The sequence below is a fragment of the Aythya fuligula genome, chromosome 2 (genome assembly GCF_009819795.1).
Source record: "Aythya fuligula isolate bAytFul2 chromosome 2, bAytFul2.pri, whole genome shotgun sequence".
NCBI lineage: Eukaryota > Metazoa > Chordata > Aves > Anseriformes > Anatidae > Aythya > Aythya fuligula.
The window spans coordinates 69,934,867-69,957,699 of NC_045560.1; the positions used below are offsets into that span (position 1 = coordinate 69,934,867).

The 22,833-nt window shown below is 43.0% G+C and overlaps 1 protein-coding gene across 2 annotated transcripts in view; it reads left to right on the forward strand.

The window, feature by feature from the left end:
- The first annotated feature begins 3,032 nt into the window (after positions 1-3,032).
- The window catches only part of F13A1 (coagulation factor XIII A chain), a 66,221-nt gene continuing 46,420 nt past the window's right edge, over positions 3,033-22,833 (forward strand). The window contains exons 1-4 of one of the 2 annotated variants that reach the window (XM_032182264.1): positions 3,033-3,115; positions 4,079-4,243; positions 8,364-8,515; positions 14,713-14,901. In XM_032182264.1, coding sequence (XP_032038155.1) covers positions 8,365-8,515; positions 14,713-14,901 — 340 coding nt within the window. In that variant the 5' untranslated portion in view covers positions 3,033-3,115; positions 4,079-4,243; position 8,364. Of the gene's footprint in view, positions 3,116-4,078; positions 4,244-7,446; positions 7,467-8,363; positions 8,516-14,712; positions 14,902-22,833 lie in introns of those variants that run through there. The other variant, XM_032182265.1, reaches the window with a different exon arrangement.

The following is a 22,833-nucleotide window of genomic DNA, read 5'->3' on the forward strand; positions in this document are numbered from 1 at the left end:
GGTGCAGTGCTTCATTAACACTGTTCAGCCTAGCACCACAACAAGGATATTCATCTAGGCATGATGCAGATCTGGAACTGCTACTCCCTACTCTGCCCCAGTGCTCCATGTAGGGACATTTCAAGTGTCCTGCTCCTTGTCTTTGACATGAGTGCTCCAGGGACACAGAACACAAGATTCCCTGTGTTTGTGCTGTAGCTGCTTTGGGTCTTCCTTATCTTTTCAGCTCTGGCCTGGCTGTATCCAAGATGACTCCACACAGTCCAGGAGCCATGGCAGTTTGGGCATAGCACAAATGGTTGACCTTCATTTGTATCTGGTGCTGTATGTGACAAATTAACCCTTCTGGAGTGGAGGCTACAGTTCTGTAGGAGCCAGGATGAGTAAAGGACCGAGTTGCAGCTACTGGACTCAAGGTTTTTTTTTGCAGAGACTTCTGAGGTTCCCTTCCCTGTGCTCCCCAAGACTGTCCTGACATCATAGCACCCAATACCTGGGGGATTGCAGCCTGGCTGCAAACTCAGAAATTAAAATAGCCAAATCAAAGTTAAGCAGGTTTTGTTAATTTCTCACAATCTGTTTTTCCATAATCAATAATCATTTTCTTGTGAAATGTTTCAGTGTTGTAAAATCAGTGTTTAGTAGAAGGAGACCATTGTTCTAGAAAAAAAATCATGCAGCTTTAGGAGTACACAGAAAATCATAGAATCACTGACTCATTTAGGTTGGAAGGGACAATTAAAGACCATCTAGCCCACCACCCCTGCCATGGTTGGAGACATCTTTCACTAGATCAGGTTGCCCAAAGCCCCATGTCCAATGTGACCTTCAACACTTTCAGTGGAGGGACACCCAAAATTTCTTTGGGCAACTGTTTCAGTGTCTCACTACCCTCATAGTAAAAAATGTATTTCTTATGTATAATCTAAATCAACCCTCTTTCAATTTAAAACCATTACCCCTTGTCCCATCACCACAGGCCCTTGTAAAGAGTCTCTCTACATCTTTTGCATTAGCACCCTTTAAGTACTGAAAGACTTCAATAAGGTCTCCATGGAGCCTTCTTTTCTCCTGCTCTCTCAGCCTTCCTTTGTAGGAGAGGTGCTCCAGCCTTCTGGTCATTTTCTTGGCTCTCCTCTGGATCCACTCTAACAGGTCCATGTCTTTCTTGTTGGGATCTCCAGACCAGAACGCAGTACTCCAGGTGGGATTTCACAGTCACAGAGTGGAAGGGGAGAACCACCTTCCTCAATGTGCTGGCTATGCTTCTTTTTATGCAGTCCAGTTTACAGTTGGCTTTCAGGGCTGGAAGTGTACACTGTGAGCTCATGTCTAGTTTTTCATCCACCAGTAACCCCAAGTCCTTCTCTGCAGGGCTGCTCTGAATCCATTCATCCCCCAGTCTGTACTGATACTGGGAATTACCCCAATCCAGGACTTTGCACTGGGCTTTGTTGAACTTTGTGAATTCATGCAAATCCATTTCTCAAGCCTGTCCAGGTCCCTCTGGATGACATCCCTTTCTTCTATTGTATCAACTTCACCACTCAGCTTGGTGTCATCTGCAAATTTGCTCAGCGTGCACTCAATCCCAAATTGTTAACAAAGATATTAAACAGTGCCAGTCCCAGTACAAACCCTTGAGGGACACCACTTGTCACCAGCCTACACCTGGACACTGAGCTGTTGAATGCAACTCTCTGGATGTGGTCATCAGGCCGGTTCCTTCTCCACCAAAGAGTCCATCCCTCAGATCTATTTCTTTCCAATTTAGAGACAAATATGTTGTGTTAAACCATGTCAAAGGCCTTAGAAAAGTCCAGGTAGATGATACCTGTTGCTCTTCCTTTGTCCACTGATGTAATCATCATAGAAAGCAACTAGCATGATTTGCCCTTGGAGAAGCAAGTTGGCTATCTTGAATCACCTCCTTGTCCTGCATGTGCCTTGACATTGCATCCAGGAGGATCTGTTCCATGACCTGTTCCACAGATCCTCCTTTCCACCCTTTTAAAAAATGGGAGTGATGTTTCCCTTTTTCCAGTTACCGGGGACTTCACCTGGCTGCCATATGACTTTTCAAATGTGTTGGAGAGAGACTTGGCAACTCCATCAGCCAGTTTTCTCATTCCCCTGGGATGCATGGCATCTGGCCCCAGAGACTTATGCATGTTTACTTTCATCAGGTGGTCCTGAACTTGCTCTTCACTTACAGTGGGAGGGACTTAGCTCCCCAAATCCCCGCCTTGAGGTTCAGGAACCGGAGAGAAAAAGAAGGTGAGACAAAGTCTGGTGATTATATTGTTTGCTCTCCCTGTCTCTAGATGTGATAGCTGTTTGAAAGAGAGTAGATACCTGCCAACAGTCTGTGAAAGGGGATCACACAAATCATCAGTTTCCCCTGGTCTTCAAGTTCTTGTTCCTTTTCTTAGTCTCATTACCCTATAGACCAAGTAGGATTGGTCCCTAGTGCAAGAGCTTTTCTTTGGGAACATGGGATTGAAAACACAAAGTGATACTGAGCTGGTTGTTTAACAAGAGCATCTTTCTTTGCCCCAGACATATGGTGAGTATGGTGAAATTTATTCAGACAGGTGTTTTAGCTGAAATAGCTTTCCCTCCATAAGTCGATGGGTAGTCATGGCTTTTCTTTGATATCCTATCCTTTTCTTTGGAGCAGAAATATTAATCTAAGGGCTTCAGCCTTTGTATCTCTGTTAGCTTCTGTGTCAACTGGCCACAGCAGAGAAGATGTCTGCTCCAATTTTTGAGAGATGTTCCTTCATCCTTTAGGGCCTCAGCTTCAGCAAAACATAAAACAGTCAACTTAGTTGGAGCCCATGAAGATCATCTCTTATGAAAGACCTCTTTGCCCTAGCTTGTCTTCTGTCTTGCTCTTTCTTTAAGAAACTAAGGCAAGCCCTAATACCAAACCAACTGAATGCTTTGTATTCAGAGGTTAGTAGGAATAGGAGTTGGAACCTGTATTGCATGTTCCTAACAATGTGATTCTTTTTCATATTTTGTTGCAGTTATTACATTTACATTTATGTTTTGGTCTGTGGAAGAGAGAAACCTTCACAGATGAGCACAAAAACACTAAACTCATGAACTGGTATGTACTTTAGTGTGATCTGATACTTATTGTAGGAAAATATTTTACATAATTGGCAGTGGCAGCCACATATTCTGAGAGAAAAAAACAAAAAAAAAAAGAAGTGTTTTGAACTGTATACCGTGTATCACTGTTAATGATTTTGAGCAGTATCTCAAAAGGATAATTTAGCACTTAAAAGTCATGCCTCAAAACCAGATAAAATCCTTTTCTTTTTCCATGTCAGGGCTAGGATTCATCTCACCTCACTATAGACATTTTCAGTATAGTCCTACCACATATGGTAGGACCCATCACCTCAGGCTCCCTTTGCAGTCAATACAAGGAACAGGCACTTTTAGGCCATGATTCATCTGACCTATTTACATGTCTGCTGTAGGAGGAGATGAATCATTGCCTAGAGTAAATCTCTGTGGAAGATAAAGGGAGCCTAAGATGGCCAGCTCAGATGTAGATGCTTGTATGGATCTACAGTTTGAATTTAGACTTGCAGTTTGGAACAATTTCATTTTTTTTTTTTTCAGAGTAGAGTTAAATTTCCTAAGCCACATTTTCCTAACAGAATGTGTGTATGAATATATAGATATGTATATATATTTTTTCCTGCAACAGAAACATTTTGCAACAATATCATTTGAAAACTGGCCCTATATCCCCTGCTCCAAATGTTCCACCATCTGAAAAGCTGCCATTTTATCTCTCCCTGCCTCTGCCCCTCTTTCACACATACAGTCATGTATACACATGCCATGTTTCAGAGCTGGGCCTTCTGAATTTTTCAGCATTAACTCAAAATATACTTCTCCATGAGTGGTAGCCAGAGCTGTTACACACAGACAGATATATTAGCTGTTTTTGGTTTTTAAGAAATCGAAAGCAAAATATAGAAACAAAACCACCAAATGAACATTTCTGACATTTGCTTCTGTTTAAAATATCATTTTTATTCGTATTTTCTTCTAGTGTCTGCTCTACTCTGCCTGCAGCCTTGGTAAGGCAAAGCATCATAGGAAGAGAGACATCAGTTTCTGGGAGACAACTGATAATGTGGAGGGGGGGGAAGACAGACTTGATTTTCTAAGAAACTGTGCACAATCAGAAATAAAGTTTTGAGAAGACAAGAGAGAGGTAAGGGTATATTGCATGTAGAAAATTAAAGTAGAGAGTGTCTGGTTTATTGGAGTAAGGATGATGTCTTTCCAGGGATGATTATGCACATGCTGTAGTTTAATGTCTCAATGCATCTGAATTCCCATCTAGACTGCAAATGGGCACAAGGGTAATATTAAAACAAAAACAAGAACGGAAAAAAAAGAAGACACGCTTGCAGAGCATTACAATGCTTAGCTGCTGCTGAGGAGTGCTCAGTGTAGCTAAAATAGTGGTAGGCAAAATATCCCTACTATCCAGCCATTGGCACGCAGCACAGCAAGCCATTTACATGAGCACCTGGCTGATCAGTTTGCTTGTGACAGTTCTTGGCACATCCTCTTCTCTGGTTTGGCTTCTCTAAAGCTTTATTGACTCTTGTGTTTTGTGGGATTTTCCCCCAAAACCCGTGTCTGGCATGGGGGTACTTGAAACAGCAACGCTGACTCTGATGATAACAGGAATCTGAATTTTGGATAACCTTCCACAGTGCAAGCTTTCCAGTCATTTAAGGGCTTTTCTGTGGTGATTAGGAAGAAGGGTTCTGTCATCCATCATCCAGGGTCCATTGCAGTCAGTGAGAAGAGCATCCACAACTGCAAAGGTCTTTGGCAAAGGCCAAGAGTGTTTGAAGGCTGTTTCTGAGAAATGGGCATGGACTCAACTCTTCTGCAGTGCAGAAGTAGCTTCATAAGGAAGGAGTGCTCTTTCACTGGTCATTCCAGAGCATCATTCATTAAATATAAGGCCCTACAGGAAAAACAGGCCTTTGTGTTCTCCGTTCCCCTCTTGCAGCAGCCCTGACGTCAGTAGTTTTGAACCATGGAAGTTAAATTAAGGCCAGTACAGTCCAATAGGCAAGGGAGAGCAAATGCTAGGAAGTCAAGGTAATGAGAAAATACCTGCCATCTGGAGCTGTCATAGGCACGAATTTACATCACTCCCCACAAAATAAATAAATTACAGCCTATAGAACACTATTCTCCCTGGACACAGAGCCCCGCTTCTGCTGCTGCTGCCAAAAATTTTGGTCTCCCTGCTTTCCCAGTGATCATCAGCTTCTTCCAAAAGCTCCAGAGAGACCTGAAGGGGCGCAGGGAGACATCTGCAACCGCTGGCTGCTTAAGCACAACGGCTGGGCTGGGATTGTTCAGCTGCATCCACTCGCTGCCTTTCTCGCTCTGACTGAAAGTTTTCCTCCCAGCTCTGACAGCACCGCAGCCACTCGGGGAAGCACATGACTGCCTCAGGAGATGGTGTTTCTTATTTGTGTTGCAGACCTCCAGCAGGCATGGCACCGAGGCAATATTTACATCAGTTTCTGTAACGTCATCACAGCAGCTGCAGTTTTGGGAACTGAAGCACTGGCTGGAAGTGGAAGGAGAGGCACAAGCACGCCACACAGAAATCAGACTGAAAAAACAGAAATTCAGCAACCAGCCTTCTCCCCCAGAAAGCTCATTGTGTTCCTGGGTGCCGGGGGCACTGCTTGCCCACCAGATGGTTACTGCAAGGACCATCTGCATAGAAGTGAGCCCGTGGAAACTGCAGTTCAGGATGACAACAGGACCGGGTCTCTCCCCATGGGGTGTCTGCACCCTTGGAGGAGCACAGCAGGAGAAGTGGAGTCTCCAGGCGAGGTTGCTTTCTGTGTTGTATGCCTAACAGCCTGCTGGAGGAACTGGGGGAGAGATTGAGCTCTTTGGCTATCAGACAGTGTAGCTCAATGCTCACATGCAGATAGTGAAGCTGGCTCCAAAACCATTGCAGTCTGGTGCTGAGTCTTGGCAATCAGACCTAGCAGGCTTGCTAGCCTGGCTGCAACAGCATACTTGTGCAGCAGTGCTGCTTCCAGGTCCCCTGTGGGCATCTCTGCCTTGTGCTGTGCCATGCATCTGTCCTGGCTTGTGTGGTCAGCCAGACCTTCCTCTGGCTGTGGTCTCTACTGGGAAATTCACAGGGAGCTCAGATGGGGTCTTCTTTCAGATTTTTTTATCTGTTGTTTCTCATTACAGGAATGCCATTCAATGCTCACCTCTTCTGTCTCCTGGCTTGATTTCAGTGGCAGTAAATGAACAGAGGTTTGAGGCTTCACTGATGTTATGTGTCTAGAAGCCATAGCTGGCTGAAAAAGGATGGAGTCCCATGCTGTGTCTCCTCACTCCTTAATCTGTAACTGAGGCAAATAAGTGCCCATGGCTACTCATGAATGTGTAAGAGGGGCTCTCCTCTGCCTGGTTTGTGTACATACCTCCATGTTCCTAGTGGACTTGTGCCTCTGCTACCAAGCAGCAACAGCTAACAGAGCAGTGGGCCTGAATTCTTTCTGGTGGACCTCTTTTATTCCATGCAGTTCTAGTGGTTTGTGGAGCTACATCTGACAGAGGATGTGTCAGACAGTCCCCCATTATATTAGAGTTTAGTGGAACTGAACAAAGTTGGAACAGGGCTAAAATGCTTACCCCAGGTACTGCTCCAGACACAGTTTGTTAGGTTATATTATCATGTGTAAGAGCAGGAGGTCATCTGCCCCAGACAGAGCTGGTTGGTGCCAAGTGCCTTCACTCTTCTGAGCTGCACATGGGTTCAAGGAAGAGGTCCCTTCTGCTGAGCCACCAATGAGCTCTACATGCCTGTGTGCCCCAGAGTCGTCTGAAAGGACTACTGTGAGGCACCAGGCAGAGGAACCATCACTGTGTCTACTTTAAAATACTCTGAAAATGAGCATCTAAAGTTGCAGTACAGGCACCCCAAGATAGAGATACCATTAAAGATTGGCAACATCGTGAGCATGGCTTGGTCTATGTCCCACAGAAAATCCCTTCCAGTCTCACGCTTCATATGCTCTTGTGCCTTGAGAAACTCTACTCTGTCTCTCTAAGAACTGAAACTACAGTGCCCAAGCTGTTTCCTTAGCCCGAGTGCTCTGAAATGCTCCTGATGAGTGGGGTTGGGGTAAGATAGGCAGAGAGAGGGAGGGAGGAAGCAAAGATGTGCCAGCAGTGGTGGCAGATCCTCGGAGGTGGTGTGGGGAGGGCTTGGCAACACTTTCAGCACTGTCCTATTGCAACAGGAGGGAGGAGGATATACAGAGGTTACTTAAAAGCCCTCAGCTTTTTCCAAGCTTCTGTTTCACATCAGAAAATCTGCAAAGGAGAAGACAAAAAAAAAAAAAAAAAAAAAAAGACTATCTGAAAAGAAGGTACTCTTGCTAACTAGGAAACTTCCTTTAAGAGCTTGCTGCTATTAAATAATTGCTGTATTTTGAATTGGTGTTTTCAGGAGCTTTGGGAAGAAGCTATGTTCTCAGCCATGAATATTTTCTTAGATGGCTGGCATGGCTTTTTCATTGCTACATGCTCACACTGAAATAGATGTGAAAGCAGTTTTGACTAGCTCAAAAAGAAGTCTCTGATCAACCTACATCTGAGATTTCCCTTAAGGTTGTTAGTGGGAGAGAAATAACTGGATAAGTGCTTTTTTTCTTTCTTTTTTTTTTCTCTCTCTTTCTCAAAAGTAAATTCTCTGTATGCAGAAGTTAGCCTTTAGGGTGTTTATGTGCATAGAGACAAAAATACAATATTCCAGTAATCATCCACAGACTGTTGTGGGCTGTAGTGTTTAGGATGATTGCAATATAACTTAGAATATAATTTTTATTAGGGGAAGATGGTGTGTGATGTATTTCCTGGGAATATAATTTGCAATTTAGGATGCAATAATGTTGTTTTGGAGGGTGGGAAAGCCGATGATTTTCCACATTTTTACCTGGATTTCCCAAATGTTTTTAATGCCTTGCTTCTCTTAGACAAATACTTCAGTGTAAGGCTTTCCTTTCTTCCTTCCACCCCCTTCTTCTCTTATTCATGTGTTTTCACAAACACAAAATGCTTTCCAATCCTTAGAGAGCTGTACTCCATCATTAGACTGATGTTTTTTGCCTCTCAGTTTTTATTTATGTGATTCTAAAAATGTGTAGCTCACTGGCACCCCACACTGTTTCTGGTTTCTCCCATCTTACATGTGCCATGCTGTCTCATATTTGCTTTCTCCTTGCACTCTTTCTTTCTTACATGGTATTACAACATTTTTAATACAGGATGTCTGAACCAACGAGCACCGACAAAGAGAAGAAAAAACCTCCATTGAATGGGAGAAGAGCCCTCCCATCAAACAACTCCAATGCTGAAGAAAATGAGGTCCCTGAAATGGATGCTTTTGGATTGATACCTAGAGGATTTAATCCAAAAGGTACAGTGTACAATTAAGACATAAATCTACTTTAACGTCTTCCATTGCCTCTGTCTAGGTCTGTGAATCACAACCGAAACACTTCTTTCATAGTATTGTAATCTGAGTCCTACATACTTCTACAGTTTTTTACACGTTTTGATCTCAGATAGTATATTGCTGCCCAGGGAAAAAAAAAAAAAAAAAAAAAGTAAAAACACCTGTCTGTGTGGAAATGTTACCTTAAGTGATGGGCAGGGAAAATTAGGCATGGAGAAGTTGAGTGATTGGTTTTCAGCTTGTACTTTGTGAGTGGTTAAAAGGCAAGAATAGGTTTTCCCAGTTTGATTGCAATCACAGAGTAAATTTAGGAGGAATTCCTCAAGTCTTTTAAATTTGTGGGTGACAGTTCAAGGGCTGGGCTAGGTGAAGGCTCCAGTTTGCAGAGCTTGCAGCAGGGTGTCATTGAACATCTGTACTTGGAAAATACAAATATGAATGTAGTTTCCTAACCAAAGTCATCATTACCTGTCACTGCTGCCAGTAAACGTGGTCCTGTCATTGTTCTTCCTAACTCTTGGCCAGCCCCTTTCCTCCAAGAAATTGGTGGTGAAGCAGGTCAGGACACTGGGTTAAAACCAGGCATTTTTGACAGGAGAAGATGTAGAATTTAATTTAGTACGGTCTGGTTCCAGTTTCACCTGGCTCATCTGTTGGCTTCAGGCATGGCTGTAGCAGCACTGGGGTGAAGGGAGCAGCAGGAGCTTCACCTTTTAATGGCTCTTCTGGTTTGTACAGTCTTGAACTGACTGTGAAGCTGCTGCACAATGTTTTTGCTAGATGTTCTAGATGTTCATCTCACTCATAAAAATGACTGAGGGTCTAAAAGGAATCCACAAATTGTTAATAATACTCCTGTGAAAAGTGTCTCAGTTTTTTGGTTGGGAAGACAAAACAGTATCATTCGAGGAATAGGTAAATCAGAATGCATTATTGATGCCAAATTTTTTGAGTGAAACTGAAAAAACATAAATAATATTTGGTTTAGAAGAATATAGAATTGGCTTCTGAATGAATCACCAAGCAAATTATATTAATTTTTGGCCTGTTTGAGGTTAACAGCAGAACCTATGGAACGTGGCCACTAATAGTAGCAAGAGGTAATAATACTTAGTACTCATATGGGACTTTTCATCCAAGGTTAAAAGAGTGCTTAATAAATGTAGACAAGCATTAAGTACTGCATTTTACACATTGGGAAACAGGCAAAGAGATTTTCAGTGACAAGGACAGAATTTTATTAAAAATCATTATTTCTGTAATTCTAATAATATGCCTCAAACACATGTCCCCCCACTTTATTACACACACATATCTTTAAAAACCATTTATTTAGAAAAATGCCTAAGCAAACCAACTGGCATGTTAAGACTGTAGAAACTTTGCTTGAACTTCTTCAAACAACCCTGTAGCTCTGGGGAAAGTACGGGTGTTTAAAGTGTCAAATGTAATGTAAGGTCTTGACTGGGTATCCTATCAAGCCCATTATGCTCACCATGGTTGGAGATGTGTAAGGGTGTGTGGTACCTTGGAAGGAATGCAGCTTATAGCTAAAACCCACCAGTACCAGGGGAAAGATTCATATTGCTTTTTGATGTGCTTTATATGAGGCTCTGAAAGATGTGTGGTGCTGGTACACAGGAACCTCTTGCTTCTCAGAAATGCAATGGAAACAGGAATATGAGGTCAAGTGTGTTGAGACAGAAGCCTGCCATGTGCTTAAGGTGATGCTTAAGGTCAGGTAGGTGAGAAAAACAGCCCTTGTCCAAAGCAAGAGTTTGTGTGGGCATAGGATCAGCTTGACTATGGGACTGGTATGGCTGAAAAAAAAAAAAAAAAAAAGAAAAAGTTTGAGCATAATGGCAAAATTCACTATATGGATGGATCAGCTCTGCTATGCAGTCCAGCTCTGTGATGCTTGTAGCAATAGCATGCAAGGGTGACCTGAATGGGGAGGAAAGGGGAGAGAATGAACCATAGCAGCATTCCTGTTTCACTGCACATCAGCAGTGATCTACTCCTGTGATGCCAGCTGATGTATGTGTGGTCCCTGGACACACCATTTTGGGATAGGATGTTTAAGTTGCCTGTCAGAGCATGTTAAAGGTTTATAGCCAAATGCTTTCCACACGCAGCTCAGACAGGGATTTGCGTTCAGGAGCTGAACCTGCCCAGAGTACTTGCAGCACTTGGGGATAAAGTGAGTCTGCAGGCAGAGCTGGAGCAGCAGGGTACAGCAGGGCAAGGCATGTCCTTGCAGAGGATTGCTTGTGCCACTTTCTTTCCCTTCTCCTTCTATACTTCTTACTTCTGGGTTGTCCAAGCCTTTTGTAGTGATTCTCATATCTCCTTTCCCTAACACCCTGATAAAAGCAGGCAAATGCTTTTATCTCAGCTTTTACAAGTAAGGTGTTTTATAATCTTTGGGGTAGGATGAGACATCTGCTGTAAACATTTAAATGTTGGTGTCTTCAGCTGTGTCAGATGACAGCCAACACACAGGCAGCCCAGGTGAAGGTGAGGACATAGTTTGACTGGACATCATGCCCTGGTGTTGCTTCCAGGGTACCTTTCTCTCAGCTCCACTGGCTGCAGCAACCAGATCTCACTGGTTTATGTATCAGGCTCACATCATTCAGATGCCTAAATTTAAAGGACTCAGTCTTGAGCTGAATCCTGCCCTTGATCTGTGCGGTGTAGGTGTCTACAGCTGAGCTAGTCACCCTTGTTTCCCTTGACAGCCAACAGAGAGAAACAGGCATTTTTAGGGTGTGATTCATTTGACCTATTTTAGCTACTACTCTAGGATGAGGTAAACGCCGAGCTTGACTAGCTCTCTGCTGACACCCACTTCTACTCTGCTGAATCACAGCCGGGGCGACTGGTGGAGGCTGCAGGGACAGCTGTCTTCCCAGCCAGGTCAGTGGGCTGCCTGCTGCAGGCTGCTTGCTGCAGGCTCCCTTAGCAAAGAGCCTGTGTCTGTGAGTACGCCTGTGCTGCTTCCTCCCCCTGGCTCTTCCTAGCCAGCTCATCTCACCACATCGTGTTATGAGTGGGCCTGACACGTACAGCCTGCTCGGTGGGAGGACACAGCCTTGCGGCCGCACGGCCCACAAGCTCCACATGCGCCCACTTTTGCAAAGTTTAGGGACTCACCAAGGAATCGTGCTTCTCCTGTTAGCAGAGTGATGGACACCTCCTTTGGAAACTCCTACTGCTTGGTCTGTAATCCAGAGCCCTTTCTCTCTGGGTCTCCCAGAAACCCTGATGTTTGAAGGCTATTCTTGGTATAGAAAAGCAGCTCAGGCTTGTGCTCATTTTTTTCCATGCAAGTTTAACATTACAAAAGCTTTAAGAAAACATTAGTCTGCTGCATCTTTTGCAGGGAGCTTACTTGCATGAAATAGTGGATGAGGCTGTGAGCAAACAGTCACATAGTCTGGATTTCAAAAGGAGCCCTCGATGGCTGCCTACTCCTCACAAACAGATGAGCAGTGAAGCACACTGTGCCTGGACCCTTCCTTTAGATGACATCTCCCCTCCTGGTGATGATGTTCACGCATCCCATTACCCTGCTCACATTTTGTCCTCTGTAATTATCATTACTGTAATTAACATGGGCTCAGTCACAGGTCATCTTCATTTGGCGAGCTCAGAGAAGTTCATTTTAACACTGAGAGTGGGAGTGAAATGTGTTTTATGCAGATGTGCATAGCTGTGTTTTGACAGGAGCCTCGTAAAGTCCTGGGAAAAATGAAGCAAACGCTGAGCTGACACCCTGGGGTGACTTAGCTTTGTAGTTCCTTGAAGGGGCAAACTTGCAAACGAAGGGCAGGGTCTTTTGTTTCAGAACACGAGATAAAAACACAACAAATGTTCAAAAGAATTTTTATGCCTCCCTGGAAGCAAGAAGAATCTGAGCCAAACTTACTGATAGTTTCACTTCTCACAGAGCTGCAATATGAAACTTTTACATAGAATGTTTTCAGCCAGAGAGGGGTTGGGAGAGAAAACAGGAGAGACTTCCCCCTGCCCTGTCTTAACAGCCCTCCAGGAAATTTGTGCCTCACATAATTTAATTATGAGCTTTGTCAGCATTATTATGAGGGAACATGGGTAAGTTTTGCAGGGAGGGAGGCAAAGACATTCCCCATTTCATAGGGGGTCAATGAGAGTGATTTCTGAGCAAAAAGCATTTACAGTTTCACACAAGAACCATCTCTATTACTTTAGCCAGCACTAAAGCCAGTGGGGATCTACAAAAGTTACTCCAGAAGCCTAGAGAATTGAGCAGAGAATAACAATAACATTGCCATGGGACTTTAAGCCTGTCTCAGGCTTTCTGCAGATGAGGTTGACAGGAGGCAAATGGTTTTTGCTTCAATTCTATAGAGCTTTTCCATGAAAGGATCTTTATCTTGGCATGTCCTCGGGCAGTTTCCTTTCCTTTTGTTTCCCACAGGGCAGGTTATGAGCAGCTGGCGGTGACAATGCACCAGAGGGACCAGATCCTGCTGCCCATATTTACCTCCTTTCCAACAGCTGTCACCCAGAGCCCAGGCTGGGTGATTTGGCTGGGGCAAGAGAAGAACCACTCTGCTGCCCAGGGCATTGCTGCCCATGCACTCCACTAATGTTTTGAACACACGCCTGCAGAAGGACAGGGCTAATGCCCACGCTACTGCAGCCTGGAGGCTACACACCAGATAGGCAGCGGCTCTACTGCTTGCCCAGAGCCTGCCTGCCTACTGTGTCTTCCTGCCTCCAGGGAAAAGCTGTGCACAAAGCCATTTTCTGAGGTTCTGTGAAATGGGCCATGTTTAGCTCTCAGCAGTTTGGATATCCGACTCATTCGCTGAGTGCATCATTCCTGCTCACAGTGTACTCAGTAGCAGGCCAAATTAGCCACCATTGTGAGTACACACAGCTCTACCAGCTGCTGTAAGTGTGCACCTCTTTTTGCCAGGCATGAGTTTGGCTCTGTAGCATCAGTATAAAATGCAGAAATTAGCTAGTTTCTAACTGTCAGCACCTGGAAATGCAAGCCGAGAGCTGCAAATCAAGCTTCACTCTTCTGTCTCTCTCTCCGTGGCAATAATGGTCCTCCTGGCAGAGTTTTCCTGATTATCTATCCAAACATGTAGGAGAAATGATGTCCAGTTCATTTTGATGTGCTTGCTCACTGTTTGCTGGAACTGGCTGTGAAACTAGCGAATACATGCAACTTAAATGTGTGCATGCAAAGAGCTGTTGTGTGAGAAACCTCCCAGTGTGAAGATTCCCAGTGTAGCAGTCATGCAGCTGGTGGTGACTGCCAATGCCTTTGGCTATCCCAGTGCCTCTTCACACTGGTCATTAGCTGAGCAGGCTAACTTCTGGCATCTATAACCCTTCAGATAGCCCTGATTTGAAGGGAGCGAGGTGTGTACTTTGCCTGTGCATGTTATAGATACCCACTGCTGTTTGCCTATAACTTTATACTGTAATTATATACTGTAATGTCATATTGAGTTTTCATAAAAGATGCTAACAGCGGTGGAGGTGTTCTGAGAAGCTGAGTCTAGACACATACAGTACACTAAAGCCTTATTTAATACAGACATTCAAGCTCTCATCTGAATGTAAGATCATTAACTGCCTCTCATGCTCTGCAGCACTTGGTAGCAGTCATACTTTATAAACATTAATGTATTTAGGCATTAAAAAAAAAAAAAAAAAAGTGAATTTTGTGTTTTACAAATGGAGAGCTGCAAGAAGGGAGACATGAAGCCACAGCTGTCAAAGGCCCACTCATTATACTGGCAAACTAGTGTCAGTGAGGTGCAGACTCTCAGAAAGCTGATGCCAAAGGAAAGACAGAGCACAGCTCTCCCTGGGGGCATTCAGATTTCACCCCATAGGAACCTGCACTTTCCACAATTGCTTTCATCAGTCACTAGAAACCTTACAGCCTCTGCAACAACAGCAGGTGGACAGAGAAGTTTCAATCCATAAAACCCTGCTTGGACAGGAAGGTGTGAGCCTCAAGCAGATCCAACGTGCTCCATTTGCTGTTGTTTCTCAACGAGGCAGTGCTGGAGAAGTGAAGGACAGGGCCTTTAGTGATGGTGATATCAAGACTGTGACTCTTCTCTCTGCTCATTTGTATGCCTCTGCAGATTACCTGCGTGTTATGGACATTCATATGTTCAAGGAACCCTATGAGATTAACAAGCAGCAGCACCATACTGACAAGTACTACAACCCTAAACTGATAGTGCGTCGAGGGCAGCCTTTCCAAATCCAGATCGACTTCAACCGACCCTACAAGCCAGAGACAGACCAATTCTGGCTGGAGTATTTGATAGGTAAGTGCCTGGCAAAAGCTGTTTTTTCAGCAAAGTAAGTCTGAAGAGCCTCTCATTAACAGGAACACGTCAGTACTTAATGTCTAGGTCTTTTCCGGTTATGACTGATAAACCATAAAAATATGTTTAATCAAAGGCAAAGAAATGTTTTTCTAAACAGGCTGTGAACCCTTGATCAAGAAAGAATAAACTGAATTACTTCTGAGAGAAGCAGGAGCAGTATTTTGGGGCTATTTGTTTAGCAAGAAGCTGTACTTTATTGAGCTTTCAAAGATATCTGTGTAATATCATATGGCAATGTTGAAAGGTAGGTGGAACAGGAAACATCTATCATTACTGTTTAGGAGATGCAGGGAGGAGGAGTCTCTTGTTTGAGGTGGGAGAGATGCTGTGTATGAACTGAGATAACACAATGTTGAATACACAACAGGGAAAAATTAAGCAGAGTGGAAGAATTGAAGGCCTTATGATTTCATGGCCTACATTTGGAGCCAACCTGCTAACCAGGAAAAGATTTAGGGATTGTAGCATTAGACCAGAAACCTGCTTGGGATCATATCAGACACCTTCTTGATTTACTTCAAAAAGAGCCAAGAAAACATTTTTTTTTCTTCTTACCAGGAGATGTTCCTCAGAGATCTAGATCCTAATGTACCCGTTGGCTTATTGAAGGTATAGGACTAGACTTATAGGACTAAGGGCATAACATAGCTAGAGAAGGGGAAAAGTATATGATAGGCTGTGGCTTATTGCTGTGTACAAAGATGGCCCCACAAAATGCTGTTCCATACATCACAGTTCTGGGAAAGCCCTGGTTTCATCCAGAATGATCTGTGAGTTTCTGTGTCAAGACATCAATGTTCCAACTATAAACTCTTAAAAATAGGTTTGAATTGATGTTGCAATTTACTTTCCTGAGAGATACAGTTCCAAAATTTGTAACATCGATTTTTTTTTCTACCACTGAGTTATGATGATGTGGACATTTATTAGATTTGTTGCCTTTTAAAGCTAGATGGGCGTTTATCTCTTAAACATATGTGCAGAGAAAAGGTTACTGTCTGCACTTTTTTTTTTTTTTTTCCATGGGTCTCTTCTTTCTAATTTAAATTAGGGTTGGGAGGCATGTTATGACAGTCCAGTGAGTGATTGGCTGAACAGCCACAAACGCCTTTAAAAATTTAATATGCATAAATATCATTAGTTCTTTTGGGATTTAATTAAATTCAAGACTGTTCCCTTAATCTTTATATGTTTAAAACAAACAGCTGTAGCAAGAAGTGGAAAATGGAACATTTGTTTTTTATTGCATTGTGTGCTGTTTGCATTTGTTTTAATCCGATATTCTATATTGGAAGAAGAAATTTAACATTTCTTTCGATGTTGCACAGTCCACTTAAGACAAGCTATTTGTTTATTTTTGTGTTGCTCTTTCCTAACACACTTTTGTCTGCAGTTTTTGCCCTCAATCTCTAAACCTGAATAAAAAAACTTGCATCCTCAGCCACATTAGAAATAGCATTAAACACAGCCTTAGCCAGGACAGATTTTGCAACAAACTCAGTAATGAATGATGATTTTGGAGCCAGCCCTGGGTGTGTAGTTGAATTCTCTTTCCCTCCTCATTCTTCACCGTTACTCTCCCTTCTGTGAAATGGGAACAGCAGCACTGATGTCCCATGTGTGGTGACAGGGAATCATCTGAAAAGTGCTGCATAATCAGGCTAGGATACAGTACTATTGCCCTCTCCTGTTTTTTAAGTGTCTGCTTCTGTGAGCACCACTGCCCTCTTGCTGGAAGGAATTTAGCTCACAGATATTCAACTAGGAGCTGAGACATTCAAGCTCCTCTTCTAGGAATCAGTTAATATGTAGTGTTCTATGATTGCTTCTCTTTATGCACATGTGGTCAAAATACAGTACATCTGTCCTCAGAGGCTAGTAACAGAAAGCAAAATAACATTCCTGCAATGAGAAGGAGATTTAGGGTGCTGCAATCACTTCATCCAGAGGTGATCTGTTTGACTCTTGCTACCTCTCCTAGTGGCAAGTCCAATGTTTAGTGCCCTTATGGGGAGAAGGAGGAGATTTCTCATGCTTAGGAATGGGCACTGAATGCTGAAGGTTTCAGTGCTGTGCTGTCAGATCATTGCACAGAGATGTGCCTCGTTTATACCCAGTATTGTTTGTTTGTCTGCCTGAAGTGTGGGTATTCACCTGCCATAATGTCAGTTGCCTGAAAACTAGCACCCAGTCCAGAAACGTTGCCTAGGCTGCCTCTGTAAGCAGAGGAAGCAATCAGGCACCTCCAGGTGGCAGTTTAGCCCTGCTGTCTTGAAACGGGATGAATTCTCTTCTGGATATTTTGTCTTCCTGTGTTGACTCTACTCCACAGACTAGAGTTTGGTTTTAAGATCACTAAAGACAGGGGAGGTGAATCCTACCCTTCCATACAATCAGGCAGAAGCTACACCTAAGGAATGGCTCAGACAACAGCCTTACAGTAGATGCAGCTTGAATGTTTTTTCAAAGAAGTCATGGAGATGCCTGCTAGGAAAGTACTGAGTTTGAGAGTTTAAAGTGATGGACATGAAGAAGTACTGGCAGGCTGTTGTAAAATCAGCTTTCCAAGGAGCTCTTGGTGTGCCCAAGCAGTGGATTGCAAACAGTATAGCAGAACTGTAGAATATCTAGGTTGGAGAGACCTCTGGAGGTCTCATGTCCAAGCCTTTGCTCAAAGCAGGTCCAGCTTGCTCAGGCTGCTCAGTTTTTTTGTATACCAAGGGTGAAGAGATTACCCCTGGCAATGTGGACCAGACAGTCCATGAGATGTAGGATCTTTGGTGTGTTTCAATGTGTTTTAAGGTACAAAGAAACTTTTGGTAGGGACAGCTAGCGCTGGCTCCCAGGGAATTTGGCTGGAGCTGAGAAAACATCTGTTTTAGCTGGGCTGTGCCTGCAGCGAGTACTGTTTATACAAAGTTATTCAGAAATTATTAGTCCCCAGCCCTGGAAGTTTCCCAGCACTGACATTAATCCATCACAGAATTGTTATCCATTGAAGACTAATTTTGCTCCTGAAAAAATACAATGATGGTAATGGCTTGGTACTGTGTGTATGCAGAGCTTTTCTATTTCCTTTATTCCCTAAAATTTAGTTTTTACATCTCTTTTTTTTTTTTTTTTTCTTTTTTTGTTCCTAATTTTGCTTCCTTTGCATCATTAAAAAGATGATTAATGAAGCAAGTAGAGACTGCTTAATCCTTCTAATAGATAATGAATGAAGGGTACCTGGGACAAATTCTTCTTGCGTCATATGAAATTGGGTCTCAAACACTCACAGAACAATCTTTAGTATATTTTTTTTTAATCCACAGTCCATATAAAAACCATTCACACAGAGACTAGAATTCATGGGATAAAATTTACAGACAAATATATGTGTGTAAATATATAAATACTTCACCCAATCTCTTGAAAGAAATTTTGACTGACTTCCTTCAGGGAGGATTCCTTAAGACTAAAGTCCTTTTTGCCTTAACAGAATGTTTTCCATAGAGTAATCATCAGTGAAACTGGCTGAAGTGCTAACATGTGAATTACTGTAATTCAGTTTCTCATATAATGCTTCATTAAATGAGGACTGTAAATGTCTGCCAAAGTATAGAAAAAAATGAGTGTACCAAAAATCCACATGGAAAAATATCCACATATAAAGAGCAATGGGATATTATCCAAGTTCTTTCGCTGGATTGCAGCCCTGTTTCAGTACCAGTGGTTTGGGAGCTGCTCCATCACCACATATTTCCTTTCTTGCAGCCTGCTTCCTGGCTTTAATGAGAAGAAAGGTGAACATTACCTCTTGGGAAATACTCATTTTATTGGCCTGGGGATGAGATAAAAGAGCCATTCAATTTGAACAATTTTGGTTTGCTTGGAGACCTGGGGAATCCAGAGGAGCCAATGAATCCTTCACCCATCTTGATCCCTCCCAGCTCCCACCCGCATGGTGACTGGCTACTTTGTGCGGGTCTTGGTTGTACACTGTGCAGGGTTCAGCCTGTCTGAGCATGGCATACCTGGGGCAGCCAGCCTGGCATGAGTGTTGCAGTTTCCACAATCACTGCTGCACTGGCAGTGACTTCTCTGAAAAGCAGATGTATGATTAGATGGGCTTATACAGCCTTCAATCTTGCTTTTAATAGTAGTTTCCTGTACATGGTTGTAAATCCTAGAGAGCTTGATGAGTTTATATGGTACATCCTTACTCTAATGATATATTTTCCCACACCCTCATAAATTGTTGTCTATTTGCATTTTCCTTAAATGGCTTCATAAATCCATATATATTGGTCTAGTCCTAAATATTATTATGAACCTTTTATTCACTGGCATACTCCTCAAATAATCATAGATCCCAGTCCTCTAAGCTACTATCACCTTTCCACACATTTGGGCACCCACGTACCTGCCCATATGTACTTCTCAGGCTATAAATCGTCAGCTTCTGGACTAAGATGAGACTGGAGATGTACTGTTCCTTTTTCTACAATCCCAGGCCAGGTCCATAGGAATATCTATAAACAGATGAAAGCAGCTAAGAATAAAAGGTGTTAGAGCTGATCCCATATTTAGGTGACACCAAATTCCCACCTATAGTCAGAAGCACATTTGAGTTCAACTGAGTAACCAGGGGTACAATGCTGATCACCTCAGAATCAGTGGTACCCTATTTTCCTGTTTAACAGAAAACAACAAAAAAAAAAAAGAATAGATATAGAAAATTATGTGAACACAGAGACTGCTGCCTTTCTCACATCGACTTCTGTTTTCTCAAGATGGCCCCATTTTGAGGAAGAAAGAGTAATTTATTAGCAGTGGAGCACATTTCCTAGCAATTGATTCCAGGGAGAGAAAAGACCTGTTTGTCAGCTCTTAGCAAAGAAAAACAGAACTCTCCACTTGCTGAGTGAAGGCATTAGGGTATTTCTTTTCTCCCCTCTGGAATTCCCATCCCGGTCCTGGAGGAGCAGAGAGGAGGGAGTTCCTTGAGATGCTCCATGAATTCTCTATTTCAAAGGGATCTTCATTCTGCTCTTCTTTTGCACTGCTGCAGCAATATCAAGTGGCATTTAAAAATCTAGCTGTATTTTTCAATGCTTTTTAATAGCTAAGGCACATGACTCCAATGTGTATTTTACAACTGTAAAGTACTCTTAACATACACTCCTGGGACAAAGTGGTCAGATGTTAAGGATTCCTATCTGGAGCCATAAGCAAAAATTATTTGAAGATATTTAAATTTCCTACATTTCCAAGTTTGTATGCAGCACTTATGAAGGCAATGGGATTTGATGATGGAAGGGAACCAGATGCAATATTAAAGCAGTGACTTAGAGACACTGCTGTTTTTTGTTTGTTTGTTTGTTTTGTTTTTGGTTTTGGTTTTTGTTTTGTGTGTGTGTGTGTTTTATTTTTATTTTTATTTTATTTTTATTTTTATTTAAAAATTTATTTTTTAAAGTTTATCGTTCTTGCTTGTTATTTGGGATTTTTTTTTTATTACAGCATCTCTTTTCTTTCTTTTTTCATTTTTTCCTTTCTTCTTCCCTGTCATCCCACAGCCTTCTTTCTCCTCTCTTTTGTTTTTTTATGTCTTTTTCTCTCCCTCCTCCTCCTTCTCCTTCCTTTCCTTCTTGTTTTTCTTTACTGTATTTTCAAGCTCCAATATATTTATCAACCTGTCACAATTATTTTATTTCCAAAGCTGGCAATGAGATAGATTTGCTGCTGTTTGTGTTGAAAAATGTATCTAGATAAAACAAACGAAGCTATCAGGGTAATTGTTAACCTTACTGTATATGATGTATTTCTCAAAAGGAGACAGATTCTTCAACTCCTTTAAAAGACAATCTTCTAACAAGGGTCCCTAAAAAGGCTGTTGAGAAGTAGTTTGTTCACCTCCCTTTCTTTTGATGTAATCTTCTTCCATCAAGAAGGAAAAGTCCCCTGACACTAACCATATCTCTCATCTCTGTGCTACCAAGTTTTCTCTCCTCCCTGCCTTCAGTAAGTCAGCCACAGACTTGTGTAGGGCCTGAGAGCACCCGTCAGTCTCTCCACAGGCTGTGCTAATATCTAGGAGCTATTAAGTGCACACACACACATACATGGCCACTGGGAATCAAGGGAAAAAATAAACTCAGTGGAGACAGGAGCTTCCAGGTGGCTGGGCAAGAGAGGAGGAAGAGAGTCGATCGAGTAAGCCCTGGTCTCCTGTTAGTAACTTGGAAGGAAGAGCAGCAGTGGGACTTGGCAGACTTGGGGAGCTGGAGGAGGAGCGCTTGTGTTTTGCCGACTGAACTTGCTGTACCTCTCTCTCGCTCTCCCTCTGTTGCTGTAAATCCCTCTCTGGTGCAGCAGTGTTATCCAGAATTAAACACAGCTTGTCTCCGTGCCTGACAGGCCCGGGAGCTGACATGCTAAGGAGCTGAGGCATATGTTAAGGATAACTCATTTTGAGTGCATGTGTGTGTAGCCACAGTCCTGTTTTAAATGGCTCATTCTTCCACTGCTGCATAAATAGACTTTGGCAGGTTTTAACAAACAGTGCACTCTTCTTTTTGCACCTGTAAAGTGTGCATTGGGAGTGGGGAGGATAATCCCATACATGCCTACAACCACACATGCCTTAGTAATAGTACATTTCACCATACAGACCTTCGCTCACATGCTTATTTACTTTTAAAGCCTGGTGATGCAGCACCGAGAGAGACCAGTGCTCCTTCAGTAGTGATAGCACCTATTTTGCTCCTCTTTTCCTGCATGCCTGCAAACCCCAGGAGGTACAGAGCTGAGCTGAGCTGTGACTGAAGTGAGTAGGAGCTTTAGGAGCCAAGCTTGGATAGCTACAGGAACCCAGGTGGGATAAGAAAGGAGGAAAGAAGAACCAAAGGCCTGTGAACTGTGCAGCAAGAGAAATCGATATGTTTGTGTCATTAAAGCTTCTGTAAAAAGGAGCTTTCTGTAGAAGCAGAACAGGTTTCTGGCAGTATCATGGCTCAGTACCTACCTCTGCAATGAAATGCAGAGAGCTGGAGGCCCCTGAAAGAGGGTCACTGTGAATTCTCTGCTGCCCTGTCCTGCCTTGAAGAAGGGCCTTGACTGTCCTTGAAGGCAGGACAGTCAGCAGCTGTCATTCAGTACTGGATATCTTCCAAGCTACAAAAGGAGCCTATAAAAAAGGCACACTATGCCTGACGGTAATAGTGCAGTAACCTCTGGGCTTTCTGAATTTTCAGACTGAGTTTTCCCATTTCTGTGTACTGCTAGAGAGAAGAGACAGGGACATCCCAATGGCATCGTATCATACAACAACGTTGTCTTTCACAATTTGCTGTGAGATGTCCTCATGTGAGGGCCAGGGCCTCCTACACCCAAAACACATGTGAGCACCAGGGAACGAGGCAACCATGGAGAACTGGCTGCAGAGCATGGTATAGGCTGCCAACTCCTGGAGCAAATCTGAGGGATGCTGAGCCAGCTGATGCTGCTGGCAGAAACGCCCTCCTGTCAGCATAAGAAGAGTTTATCCTCACTACATGGCTCCTGGTCCTGACATGCACCCAAACACACCCTCCTGCCTCTCTGTGGGTTGGGTTAGCATGAGATCCTCCAGGGAGTACTCTGCCAGGCGTTCACAAGCTTTTGGTAATGAGTATTTGGATATCATTGAATCTCATTCCTTAGAGACTCTTAACCAGAGAGTGGAATCACCACTGCACATTATCCGTTCTGTGAGAGGCCTGACATCACAGATATTCCAGCTATGAGCCAAAGTTGGCCCTTCTTTGACATTGCAGTCAAAAATGTGTGCTCAAGATGTAAATAGATTCCAATGGCCAAGTCGTCTTGAGACAACTTCCCTACAGT